Consider the following 12100-nt stretch of genomic DNA (forward strand, 5'->3'; position numbering starts at 1 on the left):
CATTTTTGTTGAACAGCATGAACATTTGAATTTCCTTTCTAATCTCTTCCATGACCCACTCGTGATTCAGCAGTGCGTTGTTCAGCCTCCATGTGTTACCGGACCTTCTTTAATGGCTTTTGGTATTGATTTCTAATGTTATTCCCTTGTAGAATGCAAGGTATAACTTCAATGTTTCTGAATTTGCACAAGTTTGCTTTGTGGCCTAAAATGTGGTCTATTTTAGAAAATGTTCCATGTGCTGCTGACAAAAATGTGTATTCCAATGCTGCTGGGTGAAATATTCAGAAGATGTCTGTTAAATCTAGTTGATCTAGGCAGCTGTTTAGATCTGCAGTTTCTCTGTTGAGTTTTTGCCAAGTTGATCTATCTAGTGGGGAGAGTGATGTGTTAAAATCTCCAACAATTAATGTCTTTGGATCTATGTGGGATTTGAGGGAAAGTAGTGTTTCTTGGATAAATTTGGGTGTTCCGTTGTTTGGCGAATAGATATTTAAATTGTAATATCCTCCTGAAGGAGAGATCCCTTAATTAGTATGTAGGGACATTCTTTATCTCTTGTCACGAATTTTAATTTGAAGTCTATTTTGTCTGATAATATGATTGCAACTCCCTCCTGTTTGTGGGGGCCGTTTGCTTCGTAGATTTTGTTCTAGCCTTTAGCATCGAAAATGTGTTCGTTTTTATGGGCAAGATGTGACTCCTGAAGGCAGCAGATAGAAGAATCTTGTTTTTTAATCCAACTAGACAGTCTATGTCGCTTAATTGGAGAGTTCAGTCCGTTAACATTAAGAGATAGGACTGAGAGGTATTTGGGAGTTCCTGCCATATTATCCACCTTCTTGGGGGCTGCAAAACTGGCTCCTTCCTATGGTTCTTGGATTCTCAGTTTGGGTGCAGTTTTTTGGCCTTTATTGTGGTCTTGTTGGTTTTCTATGTGTCAGATATCTTTAAGAATCTTTTGTAGGGCTGGTTTGTTGGAGATGTATTGTTTCAATTTTTCTTTCCTATGGAAGGTTTTTATTTGGCCTTCAGTTTTGAAGGAGAGTTTAGCTGGGTTCAGTATTCTTGATTGATAGTTGTTTGTTTTTAGGGTATGGCATACATCATTCCAGGCTCTTCTTGCTTTGATTGTCTCTGCTGAGAAATCTGAGGTGATTCCAATTGGCTTCCCTTTATATGTGATTAATCTTTCTCCTTGACACCTTTAAGGATCTTTTCCTTGGTCTGAGTTGATCCTGTGTGGATTATAATGTTATGGTGGGTTGTCCTATTCTGGTCTTGTCTATTTGGAGTTCTAAAAGCTTCTTGTATCTGAATAGGCCTATCTTTTTTCATGTTTGGGAAGTTCTCTGCTAGGATCCTGTTAAACAAATTTCCTAGACCATTAACTTCTGTTTCTAGGTGCTCCTCTACACCCATTATCCTTAGATTAGGCCTTCTGATGGTGTCTTCCAAGTGTTGGATAGATCTATCATATTTCTTCGACTTGTCTTGGATGGTTGTGTATTCTTTCTCTATAATATCTAGGCTGTCTTCAATCCCCGAGATTCTATCTTCTCCATGGTCTAACCTGCTAAGACTTTCTACTTTGTTTTTTATTTCTTTTCCTTCTAATTGGTCAGCTTTGATGGCTTCAAATTCTTAGTTGAAGCTTTGTTTTAGATCTTGTATGGACTTCTTTACTTCCTTAATTTGGTGTTCAGTGTTTATTCTCAAATCACTTAGTTGATTGGTTATGTTTTCCTTGGACTCCCATTCCGTCTGTTGGGTTCCATTCAGCGTTCCCTTTGTGGTCTCCCTGACTTCCTTCAGCTCTTTGTTAACGTATTCCATGAATGCCTTTAGTGATCTTTGTGTATTCTCATCCTGCTCTCTCAGTTCCTGTATTAGTTTTTGCTTAGTTTCCTCACGTTCATGCCATTCCTGTAGTTCTCTTTGAGTGTTCTCAGCCTGCTCACACCATTCTTGCCTTTCTCTTTGAGTATTCTGAAGCTGTTCATGCAAATCCTGTATCAGATTTTGAGTAGCTTCCTCACACTCATGATATTCCTGTATAAACCTTTGGATTGCCTCCTCTCTCTCCCTATCATGCTCATACAGAGTCCTTTGTAGGTTTTCAAACTTTTCCTCTATTCACCTTTGGTTTGCTTCCTCTCTCTCCCTATTATACTCATACAGAGTCCTTTTTATGTTTTCAATATTTTCATTTACCATGTTTACCAGCAGTGTTTGTAGAGCTATTTGGGAACTCTCCTCTGGATTATTCATAATCTGTTTTGTCCCCTGATTATCATGAGTGGGATTTGAGATACCTGGACTTGCCATTTGTCTTGTGTTTTTCCAGCTTACTCTGCCCATTTGTGATGATGGTAACAACAGTCTTGAGGTAGAACACCTTCTTAAGGCAAACATCAACCAAAGTCTGTAGTTGCGCAGTCAAAAGTCTGCATATACAATCTATTTCAACAGATATGTCTATTCAACATCAAACAACTATATATTAATGGGCTACAAACTGCAAAGAAGAGTTAGGCAAACCAGAAATTATTAGGTTTAGGGAGAGATATGGGTAAAAATAGGAATAGAGAGATATGGGAAGGCTCAGGGAGAGTTAACTAAGTCCTAATCTCAAAGCGGGAAATAGGTTGGATAGGTTGAAAGCAGAGAGAGAGAAAAGAAGAAAGAGAAAGAGATAAAAAGAGACAAGAAAAAATAGAAAAGCAAAAATTAAACATTAAAAAGTGTAATGGTTAAAAATTATGCAGGAATGAAATGAAATATTCAAAGAAGATCATGGATATAATGAGTGAAGGGGAGGGATATAAAGGATATGTGGAAAACTAAAAAAATTAAAATGCTTAAAATATTATATAGGTATGAAGAGGTAGTACTGCTATTACGGAACTTAGGTCTAAGAGGTTTTGAATTGAGTAATAAATTTCTGCATTAAGTGTGTACACAATGGAGTATAAGGTCTAATAATCGACTATGGGTATATCTGAGGATGTGCAGAACAGCAATTAAGGCATACAAAGAAAAACGAAGAAAAGGTGAATAGAATGAGAAAGAAAGAAAAAAAGATCAGAAGTTCAGTAGAGATAAACAAAAAAAAATTTTTAAAAAAAAAGAAAGAAAAATGCACACACACATATTCCCTAAAATAAAAATTATAAGAGGAAGAAATAAAAAAAGTTACTAAAATACAATTTTTTTTAAAAGGTAAAAATTAAAAATTAAAAAAAAAGTTTTAGAGAAAGAAAATAAAAATTTTATAAAAGGTACAAAAAAAATTATTTAATTTTTTTCGGTGGGGTGGGAAGATCCTGTATCTCCCTTGTGTCTATAACCAGCCTCTTGCTGGAGTCTCTGGTCTGCTTGTGGTGTTTGATTTTCCTGTGGCTTGGTTGGTTTCTTAAGTCAGTTTGTTTTAGCAGGCAGAAAAATGCTCTGCTTAACCCCGGATTTTGTAATACTCCTCCCAGGCTAGTTCAATAGGAGGGAAATCTGCTTTGAGTATCTCAAAATAGGGGAGATGGCTGTTTCCTGAAGTTTTGAGATGCTGTGATGAGGCTAGGTTCTGGGTAGAGTTGAGACCTTTCAACAAACAGTAGCTTTTCCCCGGGCTAGAGAATCCCTGAGAGAATCCCAGAGCCCAGGCTGGAGCCATTCTCAGAGTTTCTGTTTACTGAATTTCAATTGATTGTCAGGTTGCTAAAAGGAGGGGCAGCCTCTGGCTCTGTTTACCCAGGGAAGAAAGCCACTCCTGGGTCTGGATCTGGGTGACTTTTCTCTGGGTGGAGCTGAGTCTGGCAGGTCAAGTTAGGTTCTTGTGACCTGCTAAATGACTCTAGTTTTCTTTCAAGGCCTGAGTTGGAGCTAATATCTCAGCCTGGCCTTCAAAGATGGAGATCTCCAGTAGTGGGGAGAGAGGGGTGACCTTCCCTCCTCTTTTCCCTGAGAAGGAGTGAGGACATATGGCTTCTAGTCTCGTCGAGTCTTGGTTCCTTGGTCATCTCTGGTCTGCAAACTGCAGGAGGAAGATGCCCACTCCTTGTTGGTTCTTGCTGGTGTTGAGTAGAACCTGCTTGCCCACTGTGTCTGGCTCCTTCTTCCCGGACTCTGTGTTATACATATGGCGGCTATAGCCACCGCCGCCACCACTGCTGCCACCGCAGCGACGGCTGCTGGCAAGTGCTCAGATCTATTTCCTTGCCTGGATTTTCCCTCTCTGGCATAACTCTCTGTACTGTGATGGCACACTTGGTGTGATTCTCTGTTTTAGGATTGTTCACTGGAACACTAAAACTGCTTCCTATGGGAGAACTTATTTAGCCTCCAGCTTCTCCTCCACCATCTTACCAGAACTCCTGATTTATCCATCTTCACATATATCGTTGATGGTGTCTCTGATCTTCAGTTTTACTCAAAGCTAGCTCTCTGTACCTTAGACCTCATCTCAACTTTTGGATTTTTGTTAGTTAGTTGTAGATAAGAGTCTCATAGCTTTTCCTGCTCAGGCTGGCTTTAAACCTTGATCCTCAGATCTCAACCTCCTGATTATCTAGGATTGAAAGTATGAGTCACCTGTGCATAGCAGGAAATCAAATCTTAAAGCAAGTAATTTATTTTCTATTTTTATATGTTGTATTGTTTTACATCTCGCTTGTTTTATTCAGGAAGTTCTTTCAATTGTTAGTTCCTTTGTAAGTTCTTGAACAACTTGTGATGCTTCATACGATTGTCAGCTTTTATACTTTCTTCCAAGACTTAATAAAATTTTATTTGTTTATTTTTTATGATTTCAGATGGTAGACAAAACTTAGAATCAAATTTAAGGGAATTCTAATGCCATCATTTAGGGGGAATATTTCTGAGAATGTGGGAAATTGTGAAGTTCCTGGGCTGTGAGCTATCTCAAACCATCATTATGATCATTACCTTTGTTGTAGAAGTGAAAATCCCTGTTCCTTCTCTGATTTCTTGCAGAGTTGCAACATTAGGGGTTTTTGCACTTATTGACATAAACAGGCTGACATCTTCACAGAATTGAGGGCTGGATAATCCCCCAGAGTGGTTGCTGGGTCAGGTGAGAGCATCAGCAGCTGACACTGGCTTTCTCCACAGTCTGTAGAATCCCAGGTTTGTCTACCCAAAACCCTAGGAGAGCTTCACAGAAGATTTCTGCACTCCTAGTTCCAATTTCTCTATTTACCTAGGAATTCAGAAGCTAATGATTAGACTCATTTCATGTATTAAAACAAATCCTGCTTGGAGAATTTTGGCTAAATGGTGTTTTACTATATGAATCACAAAGGATGCCCTTATCTGAGAAGAGACATAGCCATGTTTGTGCTTCTGAGTCAGAGGAGGAGAAATGAGACACAGATACATAGGAACCTTTGCAGAAAGTTGATTGAAAAGCTTGCAATAGTTGTCAGAGCTAGGCTGCATGTGAGAAGCACTGTCAATAGGTAGAGGCACCAGAAAGTACAGCTGGGACAGCCCAGCCTCTCACTTCTGCTTTCCTGGGAGGTTTATGTTATGGGTTGTATCACTGTGGGTGGTCTACTATCGTACTGCAGACAGTAATAAATGGCAAAATCTTCAGGTTGAAGGCTGCTGATGGTGAGAGAATAATCTGTCCCAGATCCACTGCCACTGAACCTGGATGGGACTCCAGAGACCAACCTTGATGTGTAATAGATCAGAGGCTTTGGAGCTTTCCCTGGCTTCTGCTGATACCAGTTTAAATAATTTCTAATGCCTTGACTAGCTTTGCAGGAGATGGTGACAGTGTCTCCTGGAGATGCAGACAGGGAGGATGGAGACTGGGTCATCTGGATGTCACATCTGGCACCTTGCATTTGAAACAAAAGCAAATGAACAAAGTTATTCATGTTACTACAGGACTTCCCTGAAGCCCAGTCAGCACATGCCATAATGGATAGAGAAATGTTATCCTTCCTTACCTGGAAGGCAGAGCAGGAGGAGCCCCAGGAGCTGAGCAGGAGTCCTCATGTCCATGCTGTGTGTTGACTGGGACTGACTGCTCAACAGGGTATGAACAGCCTATATGAAGTCATTGTGACAGTGGGCTGTGATTTTAGCATATGCAAAATGATGGAAACAGCTGCAAGACTAGCCCATCTCAGGAAATCATCACAAGTCTATGGTGCCCAAGTATCTTGGTTTAGAACTGAGAATGTGATTTACCTACATATCACAAGTCATGATCAATCCTCTGTCCTATGAATATATCTATTGGTGCCTTCAGGGTGAGGACCTGGTTTACTTGAGTGTCTTAATTTCAATTCTATGTAAGGACATGAAAGAAGATTAAGGAGAAAAATGAGTGTTTCAAGCTCAGGATATCAAAATACCTGTAAATGTAAGACAAAATAGGATTTTCATTTAAACTATTCTAATTTCTCTGGACATTGAAACATGTGACTGACAGGGCAGAAAACATAAGCTGCTATATTTTCCAGGAACTCATGCTTCAATCTATTCCAAATGCACATATAAACACAAGATAAAATATGATCACAGGCTAACACCTATAATCTTAGCTGCTCAGGAGCCTGAGATCTGAGGATCATAGTTCAATGCCAGCCCAGACAGGAAAGTCTGGTGAGATTCATCTCCAATAAACCACCAAAAAAAAAAAAATAAAACCAGAAGTGGTGCTGTGACTCATGTGATAGGGTGCTATCCTTAGCTGAAGAGGTGAAGGACATCACACAGACCCAGAGTTGTAGACCTACAAACTCCCCCAAAATGGGTTCTCCTTAAGTAGATGTAAGACTGAGTCACGTTCTTCTTTATTTATGTTACTTTACTTCATAAACTAGAAAATTATTAAAAGCAAGTATAGTACTAGTTCAAGTATGCCATGTCCTGAGATTTGATGGCTCCAGGGCTGTAGCCAAAGCTTGTTGCTACCAGAAAAGACCAAAGTTACTTCATTATTTGTGAGTTGTCACAATGACTATGTACTTTTTTTTTTCACTGTGGGGTTTGAACTCAGGGCCTGGACGTTGTTCCTGAGCTTTTCTGCTCAAGGCTTAAGTGCTCTACCATTCTGAACTAGAGCTGCTCTTCTGTTTTTCAGGTAGTTAATTGGAAATAAGTGTTTCATTGACTTTCTTGTCTCAGCAGGCTTCATATTGTGATCCTCATATCCCAGACTGCTGAGTAGCTAGGATTACTGGCATAAACAACCTGTGCCCAGCTTCCTTATGAATTTTTAATGCCTTATTTTTGTCAAATGCCATATTGTATTAATGTCTCATGTTCTCAAAAGGGCTGTAGTACATCCATAGTTCCAGTACCAGTTTAATATTCCAGATCAGATTCAAGTGAAATCACTTTCAAATTCCATCCCATTAAGCACCTATTCCTTAGTCCTCCTACATCTCTTTCTTATCACATGTGCCCAAATTTCTGCTACTACCCAGAGATGAAAAGGGCTCACCTCTACATTCTATATCTGCAGATCAGAACTAGTACCCTAATGTAGCAAAGGAGAGAAAGGATATCTGCTGAGAAGGTTGAGAAGCATTGTGAATAATTTTAAATATCTCTTTGTTTCTGTGTTAGTCTAGGTGTGAGAGGGAGGCACAGATATGTTTTGGAAGTAACAGAAGTAGTTGGAGTAAGCTAGGCATTCAGGATGACACTATGGCAACTTCTGATTATTTAAATGGGATTGCTAGATTTGGCAACTCAGAAAATGAGGTCTGTTAATTTTCAGATCAATGATTTTCATCCATTGGAATTTGGAATCGGGTTGAAACAAGACTAAGGACAGGGTGGCACAGCCCCAGGTACAGTGTTCTGATCTCCTCCCAGGGAGGATTCAGGTACTCTATTCAAGAAAGGATCAGAAGTTTGGGGAATCCATCTGACCTGCAGATTCAGATCCAGTGAATGTATGCCTAACTGTTTTCCAGCCTTGCCTCAGGGTGTTTGAAGTTCTTATCTCAAGACATGATTCTTTTCTAATATCTTAATGACCTTATACATTCTCAAGAGTCTTCTAGAGTTTCTTTGCAATCCCAGTGATATTTGTAAATATTTATTGACTGTACAGTTCATCAAGAAATTAGGACTGCAGTAGAAATTTCTCTTTTAAGTCATTGTTCTATCTAGATCTCAACTTATATCTATTTAAAATCTCTGGAGCTGAGATTGGTGCCTGATTTATGATCATGGAGCAAAGGGAAATCTTGAACCCCTCCTAACCTAGTTCATCCTGGATTTTAAGTTTCAGTGAATATTTGTGAAAAGATCCAAACTCATTCTTCCATATTATAAAAATACAAAATCTGAATGTGAAAGTGCATTGCCAGCCCAAATAAGGTACAAGTATGCTACCTGTCTGAAAAATAAAAATGAATGAGGAAGGGCTCATATGGTAGAAGATTTGTATAGGAGTCAGGAAGTTTTGACAAAATAAATATAGTCTCCACTTTGTCACTCAATGTATTAAACATACACATCCAGTTATTGTAAGAATCAGAATAGTGGCTTTGTTATTTGTGTTGGTTCTGGATTTGCATTGAAATCATATTGATTAAAAGAATATTGACATAAAATAGACCACCTTTCATGAGCTTTACAATTATATGAATTACACCTTAAAAATTCTAAAACCTATTATAGTTTATTGAGGGCTGTAATGAGATTTTTCCTCACAAGAGTCCCTGGCTTTGAATCTGCTAGATTGAGCCATGAAGCGGTGGGGGGCGGGAGGGCCGAGGGTACCAGTTCAATCCTCTCAGCTTCTGAAGTACTCTGAACCCAAGTTAAACACTGCTGATGTGGTGTTGGTCCAGGTTTTTTCCCCCTCTTGGGCTTTGGCTCTGTGAGGATGCCAATAGAAGGCCATTGTGTCAGAACTCATCTTTATCTTTTTTTTCGAAGAGACGATTATTAATTACAAACCAATGGAACTGAGAATTTTGAGGCTTCTTATTTCCAACTTTTACATTCATAATTCTGAGCACACACTTGGGAGCTTGCATGAGCTTCTTGAAACACTAAATGCTCACTTTTCTGATATTATCTCATTTCTTCCTTGTCTTTGAGATCATCTTGCTCTTGAATTTTTATGTTTCTTCTGAGAAAAGGCAGTAGATACCTTTTCTAACAAATGGAAATTAAGTTGAAGAGGACAGACTTGCCAATAGAATTGGAGCTTCTAATCTAGACTGGCTTGAATGAGGCTGGGGTTAGGACATTTATAACATTTCAAGGACAGACTATAGAAATAGTTTGTCCTGTAAGCTGGATATTTGTGAAGTAAGAAATCGAAATATCACTTAATACAAATGTGCTTGGAGTGGAAAGAAGCCATTAGCTTGCAGAAGATCAGTGGCCAGCATAAATTGTGTTGTAGATTCTTTAATATGTAAAATCAGAAAATCTCAAAAAGGTCATTTTTATTTGAGCAGTTGTTTTAGTTTCTATGAAGAAACTGATTGAAAATAAGCTATTTTATAATTTCGTGAAATGGAATGTCCAAAATAATTGATGGGCACGCCTCATATGTAACAATTGGTTTCAACTATTAAATCAGAGACACAGTGCCATGGGCATTTTGCTGGAGCTAAGAACAGAATGCTAGATTGAAGAGAATTCTTCCTTTAGAATGTGGCTGCATCAGAGAAATACTGTCAACAGGTAGAGGAACTAGGAGAAGCAGCTGGGACAGGCCAGCATCTCACTTCTGCTTTCCTGGGATGTTTTTTTTTTTTTTTTTATCATGGCTTGTATCACTGTGGGGGAGTAACTCATATGCTGTTGACAGTAATAAGTGCAAAATCTTCAGGCTGAAGGCTGCTGATGGTGAGAGAATAATGTGCCCTAAATCCACTGCCACTGAACCTGGATGGAACCCCAGATGCCAAGCTAGTTGCATAAGAAATCAGAAGCTTTGGAGTATTCCCTGTTCTCTGCTGATACCACGCTAAATAATTGCTATCCTGACTCCTTTGCAGGAGATAGTGACTGTGTCTCCTGGAGATGAAGACAGGGAGGATGGAGACTGGGTCATCCTGATGTCACATCTGACGCCTGGCATTGGACACATAAAAGCAAATATCCACATTATTAGTCACGTTATTACAGGAATTCCCTGAAGCCACAGGCATCACTGACCACACAGGGTGAGAGAAGTATTATCCTTCCTTGCCTGGGAGACAGAGCAGCAGGAGCCCCAGGAGCTGAGCAATGGTCCTCATGTCCATGTTGTGTGCTTACTGCTGCACAGGTGTGAACAGCTTATTATGAAGTCATTGTTGCAGTAGGATGTGATCTATGCAAATGCAAATCAGCAGGGCTGGGCAAAGATGGATATTCCTGCAAGGCTGGTTCATCTCAGGAAATCATCATAGGTCCATGGTGCCCATATGTCTTAGTTTTAGACTAGAGAATATGATTCATTCAAACAAGACAAGTCACAATCAGTCTGCTGTCCTATGCGTAGATCTACTGGTGCCTGCAGGGATGAGGACCTGCTTTTCCTGTGTGTCCTAATCTCAATTCTCTGTAATGACTTTGAAAGGGATAAGATAAAGGCAAAATGAGTCTTTAATATTCCCTATATGGAGGAAGTAAAGATATGGGAAAGTAGAGTTTCTGGACATTTTAAACTGGTTTAATATCTTCATGCATTGAAACATTCTCCCTGCCATAGCAAGAGAGATATAAGCTGTTTTTATGTCTCAGTCTATTCCAACACACACATATTAATGTAAAATAAAATGTGGATTTTCACTGGGCCCCAATGGCTCACACCTGTAATCCTAGCTACTCAAGAGGCTGAGATCTGAAGATCATGGTTCATAGCTAGTCTGGGCAAGAAAGTCCATGAGAATCCTATCTCCCAGTAACCACTAGAAAAGTGGAAGTAGCACTGTGGCTCAAGTAGTAGAGCATAAGCCTTGAGCTGAGGAATTCAGGGATAGTGCCTAGGCCCAGAGTTCAAGCCCCTCTACCACTCCCCCAGCCCCATAAATGTGTATTCTCCTTAAGATCAGGTATGAGACTGAGGCAAACTTTCCCTTATTTGGCTTTACTATATAAATTAGAAAAACACTTAAAGCAAGGGAAGCAATTATAACAATGGCCTAAGTAAGCCATTTCCTGTGGTTTGGTGGCTAAGGGGCTGAAACAAAAGCTTGTTGCTACCAGAAAAGACCAAAATTACCTCAGCATTTGTGATACGCCACTATCTCCACTAGACTTTTTAATCTTAGACTTAAGACCACATGTTATCAATGCACATGCTATGTGTAACCATCTTACAATGGCATACAGTAATTTAAAAAAGCAAGGAGATTAATTTATCCAAAATCTGCTTCCTCGCATGGAACACTAATAATGAAGAAACATGTAGTCTCATGTGGAAGGTGGTCAGAACCAAATCAGTGAGTAAGAGAAAGGACATTGAGACAATGGCTTTATATATCATATTGTTTCTTTCTCATTGGTCTGCCAGTGTTATGATATCTTCTCTGGGTCTTCATTATGTTCTCACCCTTGCAAATAAATAGAATGATACCCAGACTCTTCCTTTCTGTTTGTGAATATTAGCATTCTCAAAACTAGATCAGGTCAGAGAAGTTGTCTGTAACAGGGAATGAGGAGAGCAAGGCAGATCCCATCCTCTTAACCAGAAAAATTGTTTTGGGCCAGAGGCCTGTGAGAGCTTTTCCTACATGTGAAGAGAATACATTTCTACTATCTTGAACTTCCACAGGTTGACTCTAGTGTTCCAGAGGTCTGTAGGTGAAGGTCCTGGAGAAATCACTGGCTAAATATATCAAGAGCCTATTGTAACAAGGTGCCAGCCCTACCCCTAATGATCTTCACTGGATACTGGTGTGTAAATCCTGCCACCTGCTGAAAGGAATGGTCAAAATGAGGACAGCATGGTTTGGTCTAAGTCAGAGCCCAAGAGAAATCTAGGTAAAGATGTTTTATGAAAAGACAGCACTAGGATATGATAAATCATACAGGATTCTAAATATCTACACAAAATCACACCAAAGGAGAATAGTCTTAGGAGAGAAACAATTAGACAGAATGTATG

General features: G+C 39.4%; 1 gene segment (V, D, J or C); it reads right to left on the bottom strand.

The window, feature by feature from the left end:
* Window positions 1-5522: 5522 nt before the first annotated feature.
* On the bottom strand, window positions 5523-6050 carry LOC122116677. The segment is given in 2 exon segments: window positions 5523-5860; window positions 5973-6050. Coding segments are annotated over 2 exon segments (378 nt in total).
* Window positions 6051-12100: the final 6050 nt, after the last annotated feature.

Source organism: Dipodomys spectabilis, unplaced genomic scaffold, assembly GCF_019054845.1.
Source record: "Dipodomys spectabilis isolate Male_0828 unplaced genomic scaffold, ASM1905484v1 ptg000137l, whole genome shotgun sequence".
NCBI classification, from domain to species: domain Eukaryota; kingdom Metazoa; phylum Chordata; class Mammalia; order Rodentia; family Heteromyidae; genus Dipodomys; species Dipodomys spectabilis.